Source organism: Mustelus asterias, chromosome 10 (assembly GCF_964213995.1).
Source record: "Mustelus asterias chromosome 10, sMusAst1.hap1.1, whole genome shotgun sequence".
In the NCBI taxonomy this organism is placed as follows: Eukaryota; Metazoa; Chordata; class Chondrichthyes; order Carcharhiniformes; family Triakidae; genus Mustelus; species Mustelus asterias.
In genome coordinates, this window is record NC_135810.1 from 72,603,376 (window position 1) to 72,628,001 (window position 24,626).

Genomic DNA, 24,626 nt, shown 5'->3' on the forward strand with positions numbered 1-24,626 from the left:
TATCTTATTTGTGGTCTCAAGTCACCACAGGTGTTGATTAAAAACTGGTGGTGGAATCGAAGAGAAAGGAATCTGCCCTGAAGGTGCCCAAGCATAAATGGTGCCATGAGATCAAAGACCAGCCATTAGCCTGATTTTGAGACGCACACGTCAGAATAGATTCTTAAAAATCGCCAGAATGTTTTCATCGTCACCAATAATAAAATGCAAATATACAGTTAAGTGGGTCAAATCAAACCCCGAATCTAGCACAGAGAAACAGCTGGTTAGTGTAAACACTTCACGGAACAGAAATGACCAGTGTTGCAGAAAGCCAAAATTTCTCAGAGACTACCAAAAGATCTTGATGTCAAAATTACCCAGTTTCTAGCGCTTCATCGTAAGACAGCGACTAAAACACAAGTACCCATTGTGACACATCAGCATGGATGAAATATTCATGAATTTCAATATGCCCAGCAGCCAAACAATGGAATCAAAAGGTTCAAAAATAGTTCTGGTGAAACCCATAGAACATGAGAAGGCAACATTCAGTGGTGCTAGCCGACTTGGCCAGTGGAACAAAATCTGAGTGTCTGGAACAAGCTGCCAGAGGTAGTGGTAGAGACGAGTACAATTTTATCTTTTAGAAAGCATTTAGATAGTTACATGGGTACGATGGGTATAGAGGGATATGGGCCAAATGCGGGCAATTGGGATTAGCTTAGGGGTTTTAAAAATAAAGGACGGCATGGACAAGTTGGGCCAAAGGGCCTGTTTCCATGCTGTAAACCTCTATGACTCTATGACAAAGCCTATGGTAACTTTTGAACAAAATCATGCCAAAAGTCTCCCTGCAGTTTGTGCTTGTCCATGACAGTGGTTGGATGGAGTGAAATTATGGATCAATAATGTGCAGAATAAGTGCCTCAACAATCCATATACAGAATGTAGCTTTAGTGAGGGACATATTCAGATCCCATACAAACATTGAGATCAATAGGTGCCTGTGAAGAAATAAGAAAATTAACAATTAACAGAGGAATTGCAGGCTAATTACAGAGAGCCAGCATGGATTTATTAAAGGCAAATGGTGTTTCACTAAGTGCTTGCTTGAGTTTTTGATACAATAAATGAGAGGATCACCAATGATAGTACAGTTTATTTATTTAATGTGCCCGGACTTCCAAAAGGCATTTGACAAAGTATCCACATGGCAGTTAGAGCTCATGGAATAAAAGGGGCAGTAGCAATATGGATACAAAATTGGCCAAGTAACTGCAAATAGTAACGGTGAAGGGTTGTTTTTCGGACTGCTGGGTTTATTGCAGAGTTCACCAGGGGTCAGTGTTCGGATTCTTGTTCTTCTCAATATATATGAATAACCTAGAATTTAGTGTACAGGGCAAAATTTTGAAATTTATAGATGACGCAAAACTTGGAAGTATTATGAATAGTGAGAAGGATAGTGTTGAACTTCAAAGACACAGGCTGGTGGAATGGGCAGGCAAGGTAAAAATGAAATTTAACGCAGAGAAGTTTAGTTTATTTATTAGTGTCACAAGTAGGCTTACACTGCAATGAAGTTACTGTGAAAATCCCCCAGTCGCCACACTCTGGCGGCTATTCGGGTACACTGAAGGAGAACTTAACATGGCCAATACACCTAACCAGCATGTCTTTTGGACTGTGGGAGGAAATCGGAGCACCCAGAGGAAACCCATTTAGACACAGGGAGAACATGAAAACTCCACACAGTGACCCAAGTCAGGAATCAAACCCAGGTCCTTGGCGCTGTGAGGCAGCAGTGTTAACCACTGTAACACCCCACAAGTGTGATGTGATTCATTTTCATAGGAAGAACATGGAGAGGCAGTTTAAAATAAAGAGCTCAATTCTAAAAGAGGTGAAGGAGCAGAGGGATCTGGGTTATAGGTGCACAAATCATTGAACGTTGAGATCACAATTAATAAATCATATGGATTCCTGGACTTTAATAAATAGGCGCCTTGAGTACAAAAGCAAGGAAGTTATAAAAACAGAGCAATTGTTTCAGACTGGAACAAGAAATTTTCAACATAAATTACGAAAAGGTAGGCATAGCTTGGATGCTTGCAGAAGCATTTCAGGGAAGACTCACCTGTCCCATTCCTGGGATGAAAGGCTTATCTCAAGAAAGGTTGAACATGTTGACCCTCTACCCACTGAAGTTCAAAGAGAGAGAGGGGTGAGCCTACTAAAACATACATGATCCTGAGGGGACTTGATGGGGTGGAAACTAAGAAGTTTTTTCAACTTGTGATGGAGAATAGAACCAGGAGTACAGTTTAAAAATAAGATGTCTTCCTTTTAAAACTGATGAGAATTTTTTTCTCTTTCAAAGAATCACTAGTCTGTGGAATTCTTTTACCCAGAAAGTAGTTGAGGCTGGATCATTGAATTTATTCAAGGCTGTGTTAGATAAGATTTTTTATAGACAAGGAAGTCAAATGTTTAAAGGCCCATTCTGGAATGTAGAATTAGGACCACATCAGATCAGCCATGAAGTTTTAAAAGTTTATTTGTGTCACAAATAGCCTTACATTAACATTGCAATGAAGTTTCTGTGAAAATCCCCTAGTTGGCACACTCCGGCGCCTGTTCAGGTACACTAAGGGAGACTTTAGCCAAGGGAGAATTTAATATGGCCAATACACCTAACTAGCACGTCTTTTGGACTGTGGGAGGAAACTGGAGCACCCAAACCCAGAGGAAACCCACACAGACACAGGGAGAACATGCAGACTCCGCACAGACAGTGACCCAAACTGGGAATCGAACCCAGGTCCCTGGCACTGTGAGACAGCAGTGCTAACCTCCAAGATGTAGAGAGATTGGATCTCAATGGTAGAGAGATGAATACAACCGGGAAAGTGGAAGTTATGGTAAACGTGTATAAAATTGGTTCAGCCTCAACAGGGGTACCGCACCCAGTTCTGGGCACCACTTTAGGAAGGTTATGAAGGCATGAGAAAGGGTACAGAAAAGAATTCACAAGAATGGTTTTAAGGATGAGGAACTTCAATTACACGTCAAGATTGGATAAACTGGGACTGTTCTTGGAAGGAAACTTAATAGAGGTATACAAAAATCAGAAGGAGACTGGACAGAGTTTACAGGAAACTGTTCCTACTCTGGAAGGATTGCGAACCAGAGGACATTGATACAAGGTGACTGGCAAAAGAATCAACAGTGAGGAAGCACTTTTTTTTTAAACATAGCATGTGGTTAGGATCTGAAATGCACTGCCTGAGAGAGTTGGATCATTATCTGAGAGGAAGAAATGTCAGGGCTAGGGGAAAAAAGGCAGGTTAAGATGACAAATTCTTCTTACATGGAACCAATACAGACACGAGGAGCCGAATGGCTTCCTTCTGTGTTATAACCTATGATTTCTCACCAAAATCACATGTTGATCTTCCACCCCCCGCTTCTTAATTTCTTTCAAACTCACCTTGGCCCACCACTCTCCTTGCCTTTAAAATCTTAAATTCTTACATTCATCCAAGCCCCAGATATCTTCCTTCCTCTTCTCCCTCATCCTATATACTGAATGACATATCATCCCCAAAGGTTTTCAATTTCCACGTCAACTTATCTTGTCCTCTATATATATATATACCATACTAACCCTAAATCTACGTTATTTTCTCATCCTCCCTTATGTTCCGCAAGTGACCCATCTCCTGCTCAGTCAACCCTATTCCCAAGAAACTACTGACAACTTAACTGTCCTTCATGCTTCAATGCTTGCTGACATTGTAAATGATTATGTCTCTCTTTCAAAACCATCTTCGTGAACCCAACCCTCAGTCCCATCCCAAACTTTGTCCTTCCAAACTTCCTATTCCCATTTCCAATCTTCCTATTCTCTTGAAAGTTTGTGCACATGCTCACACCTCGCTAATCTGTGCTCAATTTTTCCTGCAACATATCTGAATCTCTCCAAACAGGATTGTACCGCTACCACAACATTGAAGTTGTCCTACTGAAGTCACATCTTATCAGTTGCCCCACACCATTCTGCTCAAATGCCTCTCCTCTACTGTCCAGCTCAGGTATTACTTAGTGCCACTCTTCTCTATCCAATCACTACTCAAGCATAGCCGATGCAATGCCTTCTCTTCTCACCCATTAGCTATGGAGTGTCCCAAAATTGTTTTTTCCTCATCCACTTCCTCACCTACATGCTATCGCTTGGCAACATTACCAAAGGTTCCATGTCTTCAATCATGACGCTATCTGGCACAGTGATTAGCACTGCTGCCTCACAGCACCAGGGACCCAGGTTTGATTCCGGCTTGGGTCACTGTCTGCGTGGAGTCTCCCAGTGTCTGTGTGGATTTCCTCCGGGTGCTCCGGTTTCCTCCCACAGTCCAAAAGACGTGCTAGTTAGGTGCATTGGTCAAGCAAAATTCTCCCTCAGTGTACCCGAACAGGCGCCGGAGTATGGCGACTAGGGGGTTTTCACAATAACTACATTGCAATGTTAATGTAAACCTACTTGTGACTAACCTATGTTCCAAACTGGTCAGTATCCAATGTTGGGTGCATTGCTATTTCCTTCAGTTTAAGAAAGACCAAATGCAGCCCCCACCACAAACTCTAGATGCTCATGACTCATTCCTGCATCATTGTTTCAGGCTAAAGCAACCATTTGCACTCCTGGAGTTACCTTGTTCATTTCCAGCCCTGCCTATGTCCAACTAAGGCCAAAGCCGCCCTCATCTCTAGACTTCACTGTTCCAATACCCTTCTGGATAGCCAGTCAGAATAACTTATGGCTCTTTGTCTGTAAACCTTCTTCCAGCAGTCAAACTTTGAAAGGTTGGTCAGCCCTGCTGTATTGGTTGATAGGTGCAGACAATAAATGGAGGAGAAGCAAACTGTGGTAACACAAATTAAAATATTTCCACATTATCCTAGATAAGAAAATTAAGCTCAAGTATTGAAATGGATTTTTAATTTGCGGAGGGAAAAAGCAGAAATCACAAAACATTTCTGAAAAACGTATGTAGTGTCTTATGTATTCAGAAAAACTCAATGAAATACCTTTGAACTCAAATTACTATTATGCAAACAAAGGAGGATATGTTGCAAACACCTTAAGAAATATCCAGTAAAAAAGCTTCATTTGGCAAGTTTGTACACTGGAGAACACACAGCCTGCCTGGTGAGGTTTGCTGACATGTATACTTGTCTTTTTCAGGACTTCTTCCTTCAATGCAAAAAACAAATTTTATCTTAAATGTGGCAGGTTCAATTGTTACGTAATTATTTCAGTACTCTTCATGGGACCTCACCGAGTGCAAATTGCTTGCTGCATTTCTCAGCATCACAACCATGTCTGCACTTTTGGCTATAAAGGGCACAAAGAGACTCTCAGCTGTATTAAATACTGACAAAAAGGAAATTCAAATCCCAGAGCTAGCTCTAACTAAAGCTCACTTACCATAATTGGGGACAAGCTTCCTAGTGCTTGATTTAGTGCCCAGCTATAGTGGAAAAGGAACCAGAAAATGATGAGCCTCACTGAAAATATTTTGATTAACTGTAATCCTGTAACTGGATAGATTTGAAGTGCAGTTCATGTCTCAGATCATTTCACCTTCCAAGCTGAAGGTTGTTGCAAGGCAAAGCATGGCTTCTGACAAATCTGTTGGAGGAGAGGATTTTTTAAAAATCCGATGTGGCCTAACATTCCAATTTCTCATACAATCCTACAATGTGTGAAAGATATTCGTAAAACAATATGAATGGTCATCATCGAAACAATATTCAGTTAAGAGATTACCGTATCTCAGGTGCTTCAGATACCTACTCAGAAGCTGTGAAAAGGGCCTGAATGATACTGTTCATGTAGCAGGTATTGCCTAGGTTGGCCAGACCTATCCTTCCTGTATCTGATTTGGTAGCAAGTCTTGGATACAGAGGTGCTAATGCATTCTTCTGTGATGTCCAGGCATTTTGACTGAGCAGATGTTTTATTTTCTCCTCATTTGGAATTGGAAAGTCCTAAAACAGAGACATAAATTTATCTGATAATATTAACAAAGGGATGCATAAGATTTTATCCAAGATATTTTTTGGACAGAATAGTATTTCGCCTTCAGTGCAACTACATATTTTCTGCCCCTATCTGGCAATGGGACAAAGTCAATCTCATTGAAATCAGTAACAAAAATGTTAGTTTAATCCAGGGACAGGATCAAATCTTGTTTAGAACAAAATTCACAAAAGGAGAACCAATATTTTTTAAGAACAGTTTATTGTTCAGCTACAATCTTATCCAGCAATACAAGACGAGGCACGAGTAAAATGAAATGAATGCTGAACATTTTCTCCTTGCAATATTCAACACTGCGATTGAAGAGAAAAAAACATAAAGCACATATAAGACAGCATATGCAGATAAAAGAAGTGACAAAATGCAAACCACAATATTAGCATGGTATTGCACAAATACTCATCTGCCCTATTCTTGGTGTGCAAGCTTTTTCAGCTGCCTTTATACTGCCCTTTTTTCTATATGATTGATTGATATGCCTGATTAACCACTGTATTCTGTTGACTACCTTGAATCCAGTTCTTCTGCACATAGGTACCTCAGCTTGTGAAGGATCTGGCTCTTGACTCAGCAAAATATCACTGTTGGTGGGGCTGTTTGGGAAGGGGGTGGCAGTTTACCCTTTAGTGTACAGTTCTGTGACCATTATCAATATTTACTCTGAAAAAAGGGCCACCAATGTAAAAGCAGAATACCACAGAGTTCACTGTTGGAGCTTACACTATCTACAATCTATAGTAATGACTTGGATGGTGGATTGAGTGTATTGTAGCCAAATTTGCTGACGATAGAAAGGTAGGTAGGAAATCAAGTTGTGAGGGAGGAATCAAGGAGTCTGCAAAGGGACATGGATAAGTTGAGTGGGCAAAAATTAGGTAGACAAGAGTATAATGTGGAAAAACGTGATGTTGTCCACTTCATAGAATCCCTACAGTGCAGAAAGATGTCATTCAGCCCATCAAGTCTGCACCGAATTTCTGGCAGAGCATCTTACCCAGGCCCTCTCCCCCCACCCTATCCTATAACCTCATGTATTTTTCATTTGATTTATTATTGCCCCGCCAGAAGAGTAATGGCGAGTCATTTTGAATTGCTGCAGTCCATGTGCTTTAGGTACATCCAAAGTGTTGTTAGGATGAGTGTTCCAGGATTTTAACCCAGTAACAATGAAGGAATGGTGATATAGTTCCAAGTCAGGATGGTGTGTGGCTTTGGAGGGGAACGTGCAGATGGTCATGCTCCCATGCATTTGTTGCACTTATCCTTCTAGGTGACAAAGGTGACATGGTTTTGGAAGGTGCTGTTGAAGAAGCCTTGTTGAGTGGTATAGTGCATTTGTAGCTGGCACGCACCCGTGCCATCAGTGATGAAGGGGGTCCTTGCTTAAAGTGATGGATGGGTTGCCAATTAAGCAGGCTGTAAATGTCAAGTTTCTTGGGTATTATTGGAGCTGCACTTCATCCAGACAAATTGAAGGTATTACGGTATAGTATAGTTTATTGAGAGCATGGATGGTGAACTGGCTTTGGGGAGGTAGAATGCCAGTTACTCTCCACAGAATTCCCAACCTCTGACCCATTCTTGTTGCCACAATCTTTATATGGCTGGTCCAATTCAGTTTCTTGTTAGTGACGGCACTAAATATCAAGGGAAAATGGTTACATTTTCTCTTGTTGGAGGCCTCTGCCATCAGATCTAGGTATTTTGCTGAGAGCAGCTAGTTCTCTCCCAATAAAGAGGAAATTGGATCTCCAAGTACTATAAACTAATATCTCCTAGTGACTTGGACAACAGATGGAACTTCACATAATTAATTAACTAATTCCGGTTCTTGGACTATATTGTATTGTAACAGCAGGCCTCAGACAAAGAAGTCTAATGAGGCACTCATCAGGGTACAGTTAGAAAAGGTGTATTTTAAATGTGGTATGTCTACATGCATAATACTGACTACTGTAAAAAAGCTGAAAGCCATAAATGAATGGACAACTAAAATATATGATTGAACTATGTATTTTACTTAAATGTCTTTGATGAAAAGTCATGATGTGGAGATGCCGGCGTTGGACTGGGGTGAACACAGTAAGAAGTCTCACAACACCAGCCTGGCGTTGTGAGACTTCATATTGATGAAAAGTCAGAGACTTGCAACAACTCTTTCTCTCTCCACAGGTGCTGCTGGACCTGAGCATTTCCAGCATTTCCTAATTTTTGTTTCAGATTTCCAGTCGCTGTAGTATTTTTTACTTAATATGCTTAAAATACCCATTTTACAATGCTATTCAAAACAAACAAATAGAAAGAATCTCTATCATTTACCTTTAGTGCTTCTATGACAGGTTCGTACAAGTCAGGAAAGCCTGAAAATCGGAAGATCATGCAGTGCACCAATTCAGACAACTGTTGAAGGCAACTTGTGCCAGTGTTAGATTCCTCTTTAGACAGTGACACAACTAATTTGGGAATATCAGAAACAAGCTGTGGGGTAATGAGATATGAATTACTGTAAGTGAAACTTTAAGCCATAAATAAATGCACAACTAAAATACTTGAGTGCATTAAGTATTTTCATAATTTAATTTTGCACTCCATTTGATTTCACCTCTCATTTCAGTAAGAACAACAATATTTATGGAATGCTTATAATCATACAACTCAGCTCCAACTGAGAGCTTGCATAATTCCAGCTGATAAATAAATTGCATTAATAAAAATGACGTGGCCAGATTTTATGAAAGCACTCCTCTGGATCTTAGCAGGAAATTACATGGACGCTTCCCAAAATTTTCCACCCATTAAAGTTAACAGTTGCAGATTTACGTCAAGTTAATCTGTAATTCTGAATATACATTCCAAAAAGCAAGGTGGATGGATAGCTGTGGCTATGTCTAGATATTGCTAATATATCAGCATCCAGGCAGGCAAGACTCCATATTTGTACCTTGCAGACATTAAATTAACCCATATGTGTTACTTGACACACAGTGCTTGCGGAAAATATTAAAGTATACAACACTGATGTGCCCAGACAGAATATACAATGCTGAGGAGTGTCTATTGATACCACTTACGACTTGAAGGCAGGGGAGGATAGATCACAAGACTTGAGCGACTGTTTTTACTCACAAAATAGAGCCTACATCAATAGCACAGTACAGAAAACTGACCAGTTTATGCAAAACGAATCTCCACAAAATACAACAAACAGAATTAATGACTTAAATTACATCAACATCTCCTGATAAAACATGGTAAATTTTCCAGTAAAATGGAGGGCAAATTACCTAACTAAAGTTGATTATTTCTTCAAAATGCAGGGTGCAAAAGCTAGCTACATATAAATTGCTTGCATAAAAATCAAACTCATAACAACATGATCTATCAGAATGATAGATGGGGAAACTACACAAATCAGTTGCATTCTGGACAGCAATTAGTGTCCCTACATATATTGCCAAAATGTTCCTTCTTTCCCAGTGTAAACCCTATAGCCATGTTTTCTTCTACTTAAAGCAAGGCAGTTGAACATTATTTTCTTGGTGAGTTGGCAAATAGTGTTCATTAGGAGGCAACCTATGGCTGCTCAAGAAGAAACAATCCAAGCCACACTTATCACCCAGTTACGCATTTTCTTAAAACTCCCAAACACATGGAATAGCTTCAAAGTGCCACATTTTGGGTGAATAAAGGAGGAAGGAAAGAATTGCAAACATGGTGTTCAGATGAAGAGTCAACCAGACTTAAAATGTTAGCTCAGCTCTCTCGCCAACATGCTGTCAGACCTGCTGAGATTTCCCAGTATTTTCTGTTTTTGCTTCAGATTCCAGCAACTACAATAATTTGCTTCTAACCCTTTGCAATTTATTTAATTTCTTTTAAACATTAAATTACATTAATGGAAAGTGTTGCAGTGCAGAATATGGTAAACATTTTACTAACTGTCCAACCAGTTTTAAATTATCCATTGTATGTTAATCATTCTTCCCTGAAAGCAATGTTAAAAGATAATCAAATAGATTCCTAGAAGTAATCATTTAAAGATATTTGCAAATTCTTTAAAAATCTTTATTAAAATACAAGATATAAAGTTCTAGTTTACAGTATTAAATAGCAATATGCCTTGTTAATTAAAATATGCAGTAATAAACTCTATACAAAAAAAACCGCAAGGTTTCCCAAGTTAAAGTACTTGATCACGAAGTCAAAGATAAACAAAATGAAACAAAAAGTTAATTTGTACAGCACTTCCACAATCCAAACAGCCATATTTTAAATTGCTGCAGTAACTTGACTTATTTTAACTGACGTATTACCTTGCAGATTTCCCACTAGGTAGGATTTTACTCAATTGGAAATTGCTCATTAAAAATTTTCAAAGGAGAAACAATTTTTCCTTCCTTTTCAGGAGGCATGTCTGTAAATGCTGTTTTCTAGAATATTTTATGAAAATGGTTTAAATCTATGAAAATATGCAAGGCATCACCTCCCACTTTGTTCCAACACTTCAAGTGAAGATTAAATGTTCAAGGGTGGGCGGGGAGGGGAGGAAAGAAATTTATTTTATCCTGCCTTTCTGTCAGAAAGAAAAGATAGTTTATAATGCTTAAAAAACAAAAACATTGAAGTCTTCAAAATTAGGACAACACCCAAGTTAAAAAATGGCTTACACCTATGGGGGTTGGTTGCTTAGACCAACACACCAACAAGATCCATAACAAGGTAAACAGCTTTAGCACTATATTTGAGGGTGTCCTGCAAGGCCATAAGTAAATTGAGCCTCAGAACAGAGTCTAGCATCTTCCTGAGAGGAACCTGCTCTGTAGTTAACCCAGGTTTTGTCTTATTCATTCATGAGATGTGGGAATTGCTGGCTGGACCTGCAGTTATTGCCCATCCATAATTAGCCTGAACTGAATAGCTTGTTAGGCCATTTCTGAGGGCATTTAAAAATCAACCACATTGCTATAGGTCTGGAGTCACGTGTAAATTAGACCAGGCAAGGATGGCAGATTTCTTTAATGAACCAGATAGGTTTTTACAACAATCAACAATGGTGTCATCAGATTTTTATTGAGTTTAAATTGCAACATGTGTCACGTTGGGCTTTGAACTCAGGTCCCCGGAACATTACGCTGGGTTTCTGGATTACTAGTCCAATGACAAAATTACTAAATGAATTCAATGAAAGACATTTGTCAGAAGTGGGATTCAAACCATGCCTCCTGGGGAGACTGTGGATGGGACAATTATCAAGTTGGCTTATATGTCCGAGATTGTGTTGAGCTTCTTGAATGTTGTTAGAGTTGCACTCATCCAGACAAGTGGAGAACATTCCATCACACTCCTGACTTCTGCCTGAGAGATGGACAGGCTTTGGGGAGTCAGGAGATGAGTACTACTGCAGAATTCCCAGCTTTTAACCTGCTCTTGCACCCACAGTATTTATATGGCTGGTCCAGTTCAGTTTCTGGTTAATGGCAACCCCCTGAATGTTGATGGTGAGGGAAATTCAGCAACTGAACATAGTAACAGAACTTAGGAGTAGGCTTTTCAGCCTTTCAAGTCGGCTGCACCATTGAATAACAAATGGTTGATCTGGTTGTGGTCTCAACACTAGTTTGTCACCTGCCTGCCATAACCCTTAACTTCCTTGTCTGTCAAAAATCTATAGAACTCTGCTTTGAATAAATTCAATGATCGATCCTTCACTACTTTCTGGGGAAGAGAATTCCACAAACTAACCACATTTTGAGAGAAAAAAATTCTTCTCATCACAGTTTTAAACAGTAGACCTCTTATTCTTAACCTGTGTCCCCGGCTCTACCCTCCTCCACAACTGCAAGTATCCTCCCAGCACCCACCCTATCAAGTCCCCCGAGAATCTTGCATTTCAATAAGATCACCTCTCAATTTCCCAAACTCCAATGTGTATTGGCCCAATTTGTTCAGTCTTCCTTCACAAAATAAGCTCCTCATCTCAGGAATGAGTCAAGTGAACCTTCTCTGAACTGCTTCTGATGCAATTATATCTTTTTTACAAATAAGTCAACCAAAACTGTACACAGTATTCCAGATGTGGTCTCACCAATGCCCTGATCAGCTGCAGTAAAATTTCCCAACCTTTATATTCTGTTTCCTCTTGCAATAAATGGCAACATGTCATGTGCCTCCCTTATCATTCGTTGTACCTACATCACATTCTGAGATTCGTTTACCAGAGCACCCTGTTCCCTCTGTACCACCGAATCGTGTATTTTCTCTCCATTTAAATAGCATATGGCTTTTCTATTCTTCCTGCTAAAGTGGATAAATACACATTTTCCCCTCACCTTACCTGTCTATATCCCTTTAGACTCTCTATTTCCTCTTGTCGATTTACCTTCCTACCTACCTTGGTGAGATCAGCAAATTTAGCCATTACACATTCAATCCCTTTGTAACATCCCTTCAAATTGTACATTGTAAATAAAGGAGACATAGTTAAATTCTCTCTTGTTGGAGATGCCTGATGAATGTTACTTGCCACTTACTAATCCATGCCGGAATGTTGTCCAGGTCTTGCTGCACTTGGACAGATTGTTTCAGCATTTGAAGAATTGCAAATGGTGCTGAACATCCCTATATCTGACCTTTTGTTGGAGGGAATGTCTTGATGAAGCTGATTCGGCTGAGGACACTACCTTGAGGGACTCCTAAATGCACTGGGATTGAGATGATTGACATCCAACAACCACAGCCATTTTCCTTTATACTAAGACAGACTTGAACAGTGAGTGCACCCCCTCACCTCCACCTCCGATTCCCATTGACTTTAGTTTTGCTAGGGCTGCCTTGTTGTCAAGGGCAGTCTCTCACTTTACCTTATTAAATAAATACTTGTTGCTTAACCACTTAGAAGTTATTGTTGAAGGACCAATGACCCTTGGTTGTGGCAGCAACCACAGAAGAACTCACTTTCACTATTCACTTCAGTCCGAGGAAATGTTCACGTGTTATATAGAAGAATTTGTTCTTCCAGGTTCTGATTATATGATGAGACTCCTTTCCTTCTGCAACTCCTTTTGCATGCATAATTATATTCAGCATTTTGCTACCAAGGGAATCATAACTATATATTCACATCCTATCGCTCTGTAGCAGCAAAACATGAACTTCTAGTAAAATCCGGGGCCTGGAGTTTACACCAGGTTACGCTGCATGTTTTCATCACAACTCGCCCAAAATCAGCTGAACCATGCAAAGATTGTGGAATTTAAATATAAATTACTTCTAATGTGGAACTAGTTTATGATCTTTTGCACTCGCTGAAAAAAAATCACTCTAGAAGCAGACCCTACCCACAGATTAATTTAACCAACATTGGGAGTTTACACTTTTTGTACCTACTTGCAAGAGCGTTCCTTTGGCCAAAGGACACTTTTAAAGTCACATTTTTAAAAAATATTTTAAACGTCTTTGATTCACTAAGAAATGGACACCAATATAACTAGCAAATGGATCTGTAGTTTTCAGTTATTATTATAAAATAACATGGGGTGGAATAGGCACTAATTAAGATGTTTATAATGATAAACCAATTTTCAGCCACAGAAACCAAACTACACCAAGTTGCCAGTCAAATATTTCAAGAATGTAGTTTCGAAAAGCAATTTAAAAAAGAATCCTCCAATATATTATCCAATTGCACTTGTTCATGGCTGATTTTTAAGTTTGGTGATATACAAACTTGCTTAAGTGAGTAAACATAAATTCTCCATCTATCTATCGACCACAGCTACACAGTGGCAGCAGGGTGTACCATCACAAAACGCACTGCAGCAACTTGTCAAGCCTTCTTCAACAGCACCTTCCAAACCCATGGCCTCTATCACTTAAAAGGGCAAGGACAGCAGATGCATGGGAACATCACCACCTGCAATTTCCTCTCCAAGCCACAGACCATCCTCACTTGGAACTATTTTGCCATTTCTTCACCAATGCTGTTCAAAATCTTGGAACCACCCGCCCCCAACCCTTTTCCTGTCGGCACCATCTGTACGCTTACACTACAACATGGACTGCAGAGACTCAAGGCAGTGACTCACCACCACCATCTTCAGGAAGCTAGGGATAGGCAACAAATACTGGCCTAGTTAGCAATGCCTACATCCAATGAAAGAATAAAGAATCTCACTCCTCCTAATGTGGAAGTTCTTGCCTACGGTTACTATTTCTTTAAAAAACCTCCCTTTTCAGAATTTGGGTCAGTATTAAGCAGCTAAACACTCACTGAATTTACTGAACACTGTTCTGTGCAAAAAGTTCACCCAGCGAAAATATCGTTCACCTTTGCACTCAACTGCTCAGAATAGTCTTTGCCACATACTATATAGCTTGTTTTTAAATCAACTCTGGCCCATTTCTTCATAATTTTTCAGCGCTGTGAAGCTGTATTAGTATACAGTGGAAAGTACTGTTTCTTGCACAGACAAAGCATACCATACATAGAGAAGGAAAGGAGAGGGTTCCGAATGCAGTGTTACAGTCATAGCTAGGGTGTAGAGAAAGATCAACTTAATGCAAGGTAGGCCCATTCAAAAGTCTGATGGCAGCAGGGAAGAAGCTGTTTTTGAGTCAGTTGGCACGTGTCCTCTGACTTTTGTATTTTTTTCCCCCGATAGGAGGAGGTGGAAGAGAGTACGTCTGGGGTCCTTGATTATGCTGTCTGCTTTTCCAAGGCAGCGGGAAGTGTAGACAGAGTCAATGGATGGGAGGCTGGTTTGAGTGATGGACTGGGCTTCGTTTACGACCCTTTGTAGTTTAGTGTGGTCTTGGACAGAACAGGAGCCATACAACTGGAAAGAATGCTTTCGATGATTGCATCTGTAAAAGTTGATGGGAGTTGTAGCGGACATGCCAAATTTCCTTAGTGTCCTAAGTAAGTAGAGCCGCTGGTGGTCTTTCTTAACTATAGCATCCGCATGGAGGGGGCCAGGACAGGTTGTTGGTGATATGGACACCTAAAAACTTGAAGCTCTTGACCATTTCTACTTCGTCCCCATTGATGTAGACAGGGGCATGCCCTCCACTATGCTTCCTGAAGCCGATGACTATCTCCTTCATTTTGTTGACAATGATGGAGAAATTACTGTCATCGCACTAGTTCATCAGATTCTCTATCTCTTTCCTGTACTGTGTCTCGTCATTGTTTGAGATCTTACCCACAACAATGGTGTCATAAGCAAACTTGAAAATTGAGTTGGAGGGGAATTTGGCCATACAGTCTCGGATCCAGTTGCAGAGGGAGGAGCCGAGCCCCAGGCCACGAAGTTTGGAGATGAGTCTCGTTGGAATAATGGTCTTAAAGGCTGAGCTGTAGTCTGTGAAGAGGAGTCTGACATAGGTGTCTGTGTTACCTAGGTGTTCCAGGCTCGAGTGTAGAGCTAGGGAGATGGCGTCTGCTGTGGACGTGTTGCTGCGATAGGCAAACTATAGTGGATTCAGGCAGGGAGGCAGGAATTGACTTGTGCCATGAATGGGGGAGTAGGTGAAACTAAATCTGCGCCTTCAGGTCTAAACTATTCAAAAGTGTAGGCCTAAACAATTGCAATCTAACAAAACTGCTTTAAGTATTCTACTTTGGGCTGCTTTCAAATATTGTCCCCAAATAATTTTCAATTGCTGGAAAACAATACTTTGTTCCTACAAACAACCCAGTTTCAGTGCCAAATTTATAGATGTCAAAGTTGTTCTGTTAATGTTTATACAATATTAAAATCATAATCATGTTGAATAGAGGATTCAAGTAAATTGCACAATCGTACTTTCATACTGCACACTCCCCCTCTTTCGAGACAAGGATAATACTTACCACATGGAAAGCTTCTGGTGAATGTTGGAAACTAAGCAGCATATATTTCAATACATCAAGGGCTCCTTCTCTCACAATTGGATAAAATAACCTTGAGAACACCTAGAAGATATGAAGTTAATGGTTGGTTCAAAGAACGACAAAAGAACTTGCATTTAAATACTACAGGAGGTCCCAAAGTGTTTCATAGCTAAGGAGGTCCCCCAAAGTATTTCACATCCAGAAAGTATTTTTAAAATGTTGTCACTATTATAACATGGGAGCCAACTTGCACACAAGAAACACTATGTAATATATTTATCAATTTTTTCCAGAAAATGTTCTGGCATTTAATTCATTATTCGGCTTTGGAAGTTATTTCTTCAGTGAAATACATGACAAAAATTTACAGGTAACAAAATGGCACACCAACATAATTTCATCCTTGAATTGTTAGACAGTTATACATATTCTGGTTTTATACCCAACAGGATCTGAACCCAGACTCATTTAATTTTGAAGTCAGTCATTTGGGAGGATTTTAATCCTGGGTCTGCAGAAAGGATTAAACTCACTCACTGTTCCATCTAATATTTCCAAATACATATTCCATATAAAATTTATTTCTTAGGCAGTTCCATGGGATTTAGGATGACTTGCTTCCACCCTGATTCAATAGGCTCTAAAATGGCTGCTAAGTCTAATGCATGATCTGCAGGTTGTCACAATTGGGGCAGATGGTGAGTGAAAGTTTAAAGTTATTTGGAGGTTGGTGCTCTACTTCCAAATTTGCCTCTGCACACTCCCAGAATCTTTCATGTGTTTGGTGCCTTCCAGAATGGGACTCCTCCATTCTGGTCGGTCATGAGTGAGGGTCTCCTATGAGTCGGTATGTTTGATCTCTTCAGGGATGTTTTAAGCACATTACTCATGCGTTTCCACTGTCCCCTTGGGAGTCTCCGTGATAGAGTTCCGTTGCTCTTAAGTCTGGTGTCAGGCATACCAGCAACACATAGGTGCTAAAATTTGTCGTCTCCAATTTGCCTGCACAGCCTTCAACTGACTAAGAAACATTGAGTTTTACGGGGCAGCAATGACTCCTGCATCCATGTGCTTCGATTACTTGGGTAGATATGGTGCAGGTACCTCAAAGCACTGAAGGACTACCAGCAACTGTGCTGGCTTGTGTGATTAACACCTCGTTGCTGGACAAGTTAACTTGGGAGAGGATGCTGTTATTGGACCTCCTTTCTTGCAACCCTAATTGGAAGATCTTGCAAATGCACTGTTGCTGGTAGTCCGTCAGTGCTTTGAGGTACCTGCACCATATCTACCCAAGTAATTGAAGCACATGGATGCAGGAGTCATTGCTGCCCCGTAAAACTCAATGTTTCTTAGTCAGCTGAAGGCTGTGCAGGCAAATCAGAGACGACAAATTTTAGCACCTATGTGTCTTAGATCGACAGGAGACTCCCAGGATATAAAAAAAAATCCACATTTTTCAGGATCGGCAAGGGGAGGTGTTTTGCTGTGGTAGTTGAAAGAGCACTTTGGTTTTCTGGGCGCTTAGTGAAAGGCCCACTTGCAAGGATCTTCCTGAACCTTGTTCACCCAGTGGCTGAGGAACTCCTTCCAGAGTTGCAGTGCAGTCTTCCCCCAATCAGAGGCACCAGAGGCAATATTCACTGCACAGGAAATTTAAGAAAAGTGCAAAGAACAGCACCAACCACTATACATGGCCTTTTTCAACCTCACTAAATCCTCAATAGTTGCTGAATCTGCTGATGACACAGATCTAGATAGGAAACTAAGTTACAAAGAGGATATAAGGCTACAAAGGGATTTGGATATGGGAAAAGATTTGTAATGTGGAGTATAATGTGGGAAAATATGAAATTGTCTATTTGTAAGGAAGAATTAAAAAATCATTATCTAAACGGTGAGAGATTGCAGAGCTCTGAGTTGCAAAGGGATCTCAAAAGAGTGTCTTAGTGCATGAATCACAAAAGGTTGAGTGCAGATACAAGTACCAAATTGCCTCTTCTGCGCTGTATGATTCTATGGGTTATGGGCCAAGTGCTGGCAGATGGGATTAGGTGGGAGTTCAGGTGTTTCTAATATGTCGGTGCAGACTTGATAGGTCGAAGGGCCTGTTCTACGCTGTATGATGCTATGATTCTACGTAATGAGAAAAGCTAATAGAATGCTATCATTTATTGTGAGGGGAATTGAATACAAACGTAGGGAGGTTATGCTTCAGTTGTACAGCGCACTGGGGAGACAACACTATGCACAGTATTAGTCTCCTTATTTAAAGGAAGATGTAAATGCATTGGAAGCAGTTTAGAGAAGGTATACTAGGCTAATACCTGGAATGGGAGGGTCGCCTTATGAGGAAAGGTGGGACAGGCTTGGCTTATATCCACTGGAATCTAAAAGAGTAAGAGGCGACTTGATTGACCATTACAAGAACCTTGACAGGGTGGATGTGGAAAGGGTGTTTCTTCTTGTGGGAGAATCTAGAACTGGGGCTCACTGTTTAAACATATGAGATCACTCATTTAAGACACATGAGAAGAAATGTTTTCTCCGTGGGTCATGCGTCTTTGGAACTCTTCCTCAAAAGGCAGTAGAAGCAGAGTCTTTAAGGCAGAGGTAGATAGATTCTTGATAAGCAAGGGGGTGGAAGATTATTATTAAGCAGCAATGTAGAGTTGAGAGGTTCAAGGGGGGCCAAGTGATCTATTCTGCTTCTAATTTGTATGTTCAACTTAAGTCAACTGCAAAGGTTTAAAGAGTATCCTTCTCAAAATTTGGCTGTGTTCAAATTGGCAAGCATGCCTTGATCCTCACCAACAAAACAACCACAAAACAAATCTCAGTGAAAACTGACGTCAAACAAACCTGTGCCATCACACCATCCTTTTCTCCATTTTCCTCATTGCAATACTATATGTCACTTCCAGCAAATTACCTACAGGCATAGAGATAATCTACAGAACTGATGGAAAATGTTCAACCTGTGCTGCCATCAATCCAAAAGCAAAACTACATCAACTTGTCACAGAGCTTCAATATGTATATGATGCTTATATGTGTGTTCACTCAGAAACAGAGATCCAGGTCATTGTCAACTCCTTTTCCAAAGCATATACGAAAATACACTGCAACCAAAGATAGATGCATAGATAAAAATGAACATTTTGTAAATCAATTCAGGAAATATAAATTAAAATATTTAAAACAACTAACTGGAAATAAAGTAGATGGACCAAAATATTTCCACGAGTGCTCAAGTTGTGTTCTGTTTTCTTTTGCTTGACACCCGGTCTAAACAATTCCACATCAATAATGGCTTAGACCACATCCAGAGAAAAGCTCTCTCATCCTGCTTCAATATGACTTGACTACAATATTAGTAAAAAGATTAACTACATCATTACCGTAATTCTTTCCCCACATGAATTCCTACAATAACCATCCTAACAACCACTCGCAGCAAAACTGGCAATTAAGTACAGAGTCATGAGGCAAGAGTTACTCAATTGGCTACTCATAACCATTTCATGCACAAACCTTACATCCTGCATTACCAGCAGTTTTTTATTCCATTAGTCTGCACAAAATTCAAATCAAGATCCTGGGAGGAGAAAAAATGGCAAATAGCAAAAAACAAATTTTGAAAATGTCCATTATGCAAGAACCCAATGTTTCGTAATTAATTTCTCAGCTTTTCTGTTACATTTGATTCTTTGTGGCCTGTTACAACTAGTACCTCCGAGTTCCATTCAATGTTTAGAGATCTGCTAAATGCTATGTTGCAATCTAAATGTCACGTTTATCACTGTTTTGTCAAATAAGGAAAAAAGCACTACTTCAAACCATTGAAGCTGTAACAATTACCATCAATCTACAATACTGCATGACATTATTACGGTATTTTGACCTCAAATATTTTCAGAATTACTCCAATGAGGGGAAACTGACCTGTTCAATTTTTGAAAGTGTGACTTCGATCAAAATGCTGAATTTTTTCACAGCAGCCAAGCCTTTCAGTAAGCCAATGATCCATTTGTCTATATTTCTGGCTAATGGCCATGAAAGCCAATCAACCATACTGCAATTTTAAAAAGTGAGGAATTGTTATCAGGTTAAAAATGACAAACATATGTGAAGAAGGATTGACTCTCTTAAAAAAAACCACCTTTATAATTTGAAGTAATGTTATAAAATAATAACATTAAACATCTTTTTCACCTACACCCAAGAAATAGCGTACATTAGAAGCAAAAAAGTGAAACAAGCTCATACTTGAAAAGTCTCCATCATTGTAAAAAGGTTAAAATTAAATGTCTACAATAAGTCATGATGGAGCAACTGTCCATAGGAACCCAAGGATAGACAGAAATCAGGCTTTAAAGAAAAAAATGTTGCGACCTTTCTGGATAACACAGAATAACACTGCCACAATTAATATCAAAATTAATACTACGACTTGAGAATAACAGAACAAGATGAGGAATTAAATATGTTTAGGGCGCAGTAAGCTTTGATTTTAAAAACCTCAAGATTTTTTGAGGAAGGGAAAATTGAGAGGGGTAAAAAAATTCCACTTCCGAGGTCCTCAGAAAGAATGCAGTTACAATCATGGGACAGTGTAATAAATCTTAATTTAATTAAATGGAGATGTAGGAAGGATGAAGAGTCTTTGGAGGCTAGAAAATACAAGAGAGAAAAACACAGGTAGGGACACCATTGTTGTACATAGAATATTGTTAAAGAGGTAACAGTGTTGGTAAGCAAAAACTGAAAAATGCGTCATGCTCAATCGCCGATACAGAGTAGAAACTAACTAATTAGGTACAAATATAGGTTTGTTGAGAGGTTTATATAGTGATAACCTCTGAACTATACCATTTCAGACTTTGTCCAAAGCTCTAGAGAAAACAAGGACAAATGAAAAAATTTACAACAGTTTTCATGAAAGCTGTCCATCAAAGGAAAGATTACCAGTGAATTGCCATGCTGAAAAATCATACTGGTCATCATGGATTAGGCTAGAACATTTCAATGGCCATGATTTTGCACCCATGGCAAAGCAGGTGCAAAATCCCACAAGTCAAAAAACAAGAATCTCACTGGTGAGAGCTCATTTTGATTTTCTTTGCCCCTTGCCAGTGATGTAACAAGGCTCCCACCCAAGAACCTCATTTAAATAAATTATGAAGCTTTAAAGGGCTTTCATGCCATTTTCTCCTCCCCACATTGGAATCCCTCCCCTCAGCAACATGATGTGAAGTCGTAAAAACCAGGGGAAGGGAATCGGCATACAACTCCTGGGGGATCACACCAGGCGAAGGGAATCAGCATATAACTTCTGGGGGATCAACATAGTACAGCCCCAAAGCCCAGGGGGCAGTTCTTCATGTACATAGTGGTGGGGGGGCGGGGGAGGGTCTTTGGTATTTTCAAAATTGGTGACTGGGGCACCCTTTAAAGAAGGTGGCCCAAACTCAGGATTCCCAGTGTTACCAGCTTCTTTCTGTGCCCCCCCCCCCAGCATGATGGCATGAGCCATCAGCAGAATTTCTGTTCACCAAGTGCTGGATTATCTGGCAAGAAAAGCCAGCTGTGCAGCCAATGGGCTGCATGCCAGTTTCTTGCCTCAGCCAGCACTTGTGCAAAAATTCCGCCTCAGAACTTTTATTTATTTACAAAGCATTAATGCAGTAAGAATGGCTGTTAAGCACAAATGACAAGGGATCATTTTTTGAAATAGGAGGGAAAACCAGAAAATTTGCAAGCAGAAGGAAAAAGGATTGATTCTTTCAATTTAGTTGTTCAGGATTTAGCATGGATACATTTAAAGCATTGCTACTGTGGGAAAGGGAAATAGGATTTGTTGATAGGGCAAGATGAGGTTAAGATGATGTGGTTTAATGAAGTATGAACCCATATGGTTCACTTGCATCATTTAGGGATGGAAATATGCCACCTTACCAGTTCTGGCTGACATATGTCTCCAGATCCACAGCAATGCGGTTGACACTAAGTGCTACCACTGAAATGGCCTGACAAGCCACAGAGTTATACCAAACCATTACAAAAAAGATGAAAAGAAATAAAACTGGACAGTTGATCTGGCATTGACCTAGGCATTAGAATGTGTGTGCGTGCGTAAGGACATAATTTAATCAAGCTGATTTAAAAACAAAAAATGCTGGATAAACTCAACAAGTCTGGCAGCATCTGTGGAGAGAAACAGAGTTATTGTTTCGGATGTAAATACTCTTTCTACAGCATCCTCAGTATTCTGTTTTTATTTAAGCTGGGGACCGATTGTCTACGAGGTTTAGGACATCAAAGGAATGTAGGTGTTAACGACATGCATTTATTTGAAGTAAGTGTTAGTTTTCTAGAAGTAAATAAACAATGGGTAGAAATTTACATAAGGATATAAGAAAGGGGTCACCGTTCTGAGTTTTTAAAATTCAAAGCAGAGTAAAAGGGGTAAAACAACTTGGAAAAGGCCATAAGGCAAGGTTATTAAGTTGTGTTTGATCTGTAAGTGAGGACAATGAAGAGAACATGAAAAAACTTATATTCTGGGAAAATTAAGTTTCAAAGAGATGCAAACTCAATGAAATCAAGTTAAAAGAGCAAAAAGAATATTTAAGGAGAGATGTTGAGAGCATAGATGGCATAGCCATGTGAGACCTTCTGGGGTGCTGCACTGTGCTGGAAAAGGAGCAGTGAAGAGGCAAAGTGAGGCAACCTTCCAACCAAGCCAGAGAAGTGTTGGTTTTTCAGACAGCAGTTTAAATTAGCCACACAGTTAAGCCAGAAAAGTCCTAAGGTGCCAAACAGAAGTCTGGTGTCTGAAGTTTTGAAGTTTCACAGCAGAGAGGAAGTGGTGAGATGTTGTGTGGCATACCTTACTAAATGGCTTTGCCTTGGGGTAATATTACTGGATTTTTATATTTAAACTTCCATAAGGGATTGTCCCTAAATAGGTGTTTATTTGCAAATCTTTTGGGGTAAATGTTCTACAAGACTAATTTTAACTGTGTAAATGTAATCTTTCATGTTTAAGTTTTCTTTTCTTTCTAAATGTTTTAATTTAATGTTTAAAATCCCAAAAGTGTTACTGGAATGAGTGGATTCTGAATTCAGTAAACTTATCTTCCCATGGTCAAAATACAAAAACAAAGTTGCGATATGTAAGCCAAATTTTCCTTTGGGATTTGGTTTGTGTGGCAATTACCATCTGCAGGATCATAAACAGCACAACTTGATCGGTTGATCCTACAAAGTTCTTGTCAAAATTGGGAGAGCTGTCCCACAAAGTAATCACGCAACAACAATCAAATCATACCTTAGAGCCAATGAACACCGTTACTCCACCATTACAATTCCTAGGCATTTTGTTTCTCACCCCTCCCCCAATGCTTCATCCAAACAGGGTATTTGTCATTTAAAGGCATAAGAGGGCTGTTTAACCGCAGGGTACATCACAGCAGACCTGGACCTATCACAAAGGAAGATGGTTATGGTTGTTGGAGGACAATGGTCCCAGCCCCAGGACATTGCTGTAGGAGTTACTCAAAATAGGGTCCAAGGCCCAAACATTTTCAGTTGCTTCTACCGTACAAGTGGGGATGTTCATTGATGACTCTAGTGTTGAGTACCATTCACAAGTCTTCAAAAAATGAAGAAGTCTGTGTCCACATGCAGTTAAGGCCTAGACAGCATTCAGGATTGAACTGGCAAGTGGCAAGCAACATTAAGTAATATTCATGCAACAGAAGTGTCAGGCAATGACCATCTCCAACAAGAGACGTTGCTACTGTCCATGATTTACAAGGCACAAGTCAAATTCGGATAGAATACTCATTATCTGCCTGGATCTGTGCAGCTTCAACAACACAAGAAGCTTGACACCATCCAGGACAAAGCAGTCCTCTTAAGTGTGCATCACATACAAGATGCACTGCATCACCAAGTCTGACTCACCAAGCCTTTTTCAACAACTTCCAAACAGGTGACCTAAACCACCTAAAAGGACATTGTCAGAGGATGCATGGGAACACCACCAGGCTGCAAGTTCCCTTCCAAGTCACTTACCATCATGACTTGGAATTACATGCCACTGAATCAAAAACCTGGAACTTCCTAACAGCACTGTGAGTGTACCTATACCAGTGGTTCAAGAAAGTGACAGTTAGGGATAGGCAATAAACATTGCCCTCATCAGCGATGCTCACGTCCCATAGAAGAAAAATAAAATATATTAAAAACCTTCCCATTGAGTTGAATTGTCCGTTTCGGAGTTGTAAAACTTTAAGTAAATTGTCACTTATTCAAAGATTTGTGGCAAAAGAAACTAGAGAAAGATACAAGTTCAGGGCTAGAGCACCAGGGTACATTAAAAGAAGTTTGGCCTGAAAGAGAGGGACATGGTAGAAGCAACTAATCAAATGGTTTCTACATTAGAGGAAGAAGCCCATAAACTCCTCTCACTTGTTGGAGGAGACGACAACAGAGAGGGCTTTAAGTGGACGATGTGCAGTAGAGAAAGATCAGGGATTATCTTTGCATTCCAGGATTCTATATTATTAGTTTATTAATCATAGTATTGCGGATGCTATTTTAATAAAGTTAATATATCTCTGTACCCAATTTAGCTTTAGATGCTTCTGGCAAATGTAAATA

At 39.8% G+C, this 24,626-nt stretch overlaps 1 protein-coding gene across 1 annotated transcript in view; it reads right to left on the minus strand.

The window, feature by feature from the left end:
• The window catches only part of LOC144499661 (ubiquitin carboxyl-terminal hydrolase 35-like), a 105,271-nt gene that overhangs the window by 57,432 nt on the left and 23,213 nt on the right, over window positions 1-24,626 (minus strand). Inside the window, exons 5-8 of the mRNA XM_078221904.1 lie at window positions 19,902-20,031; window positions 15,936-16,037; window positions 8,405-8,563; window positions 5,840-6,033 (exon numbers count right to left, since the gene is read on the minus strand). Coding sequence (XP_078078030.1) covers window positions 5,840-6,033; window positions 8,405-8,563; window positions 15,936-16,037; window positions 19,902-20,031 — 585 coding nt within the window. The remainder of the gene's footprint in view (window positions 1-5,839; window positions 6,034-8,404; window positions 8,564-15,935; window positions 16,038-19,901; window positions 20,032-24,626) is intronic.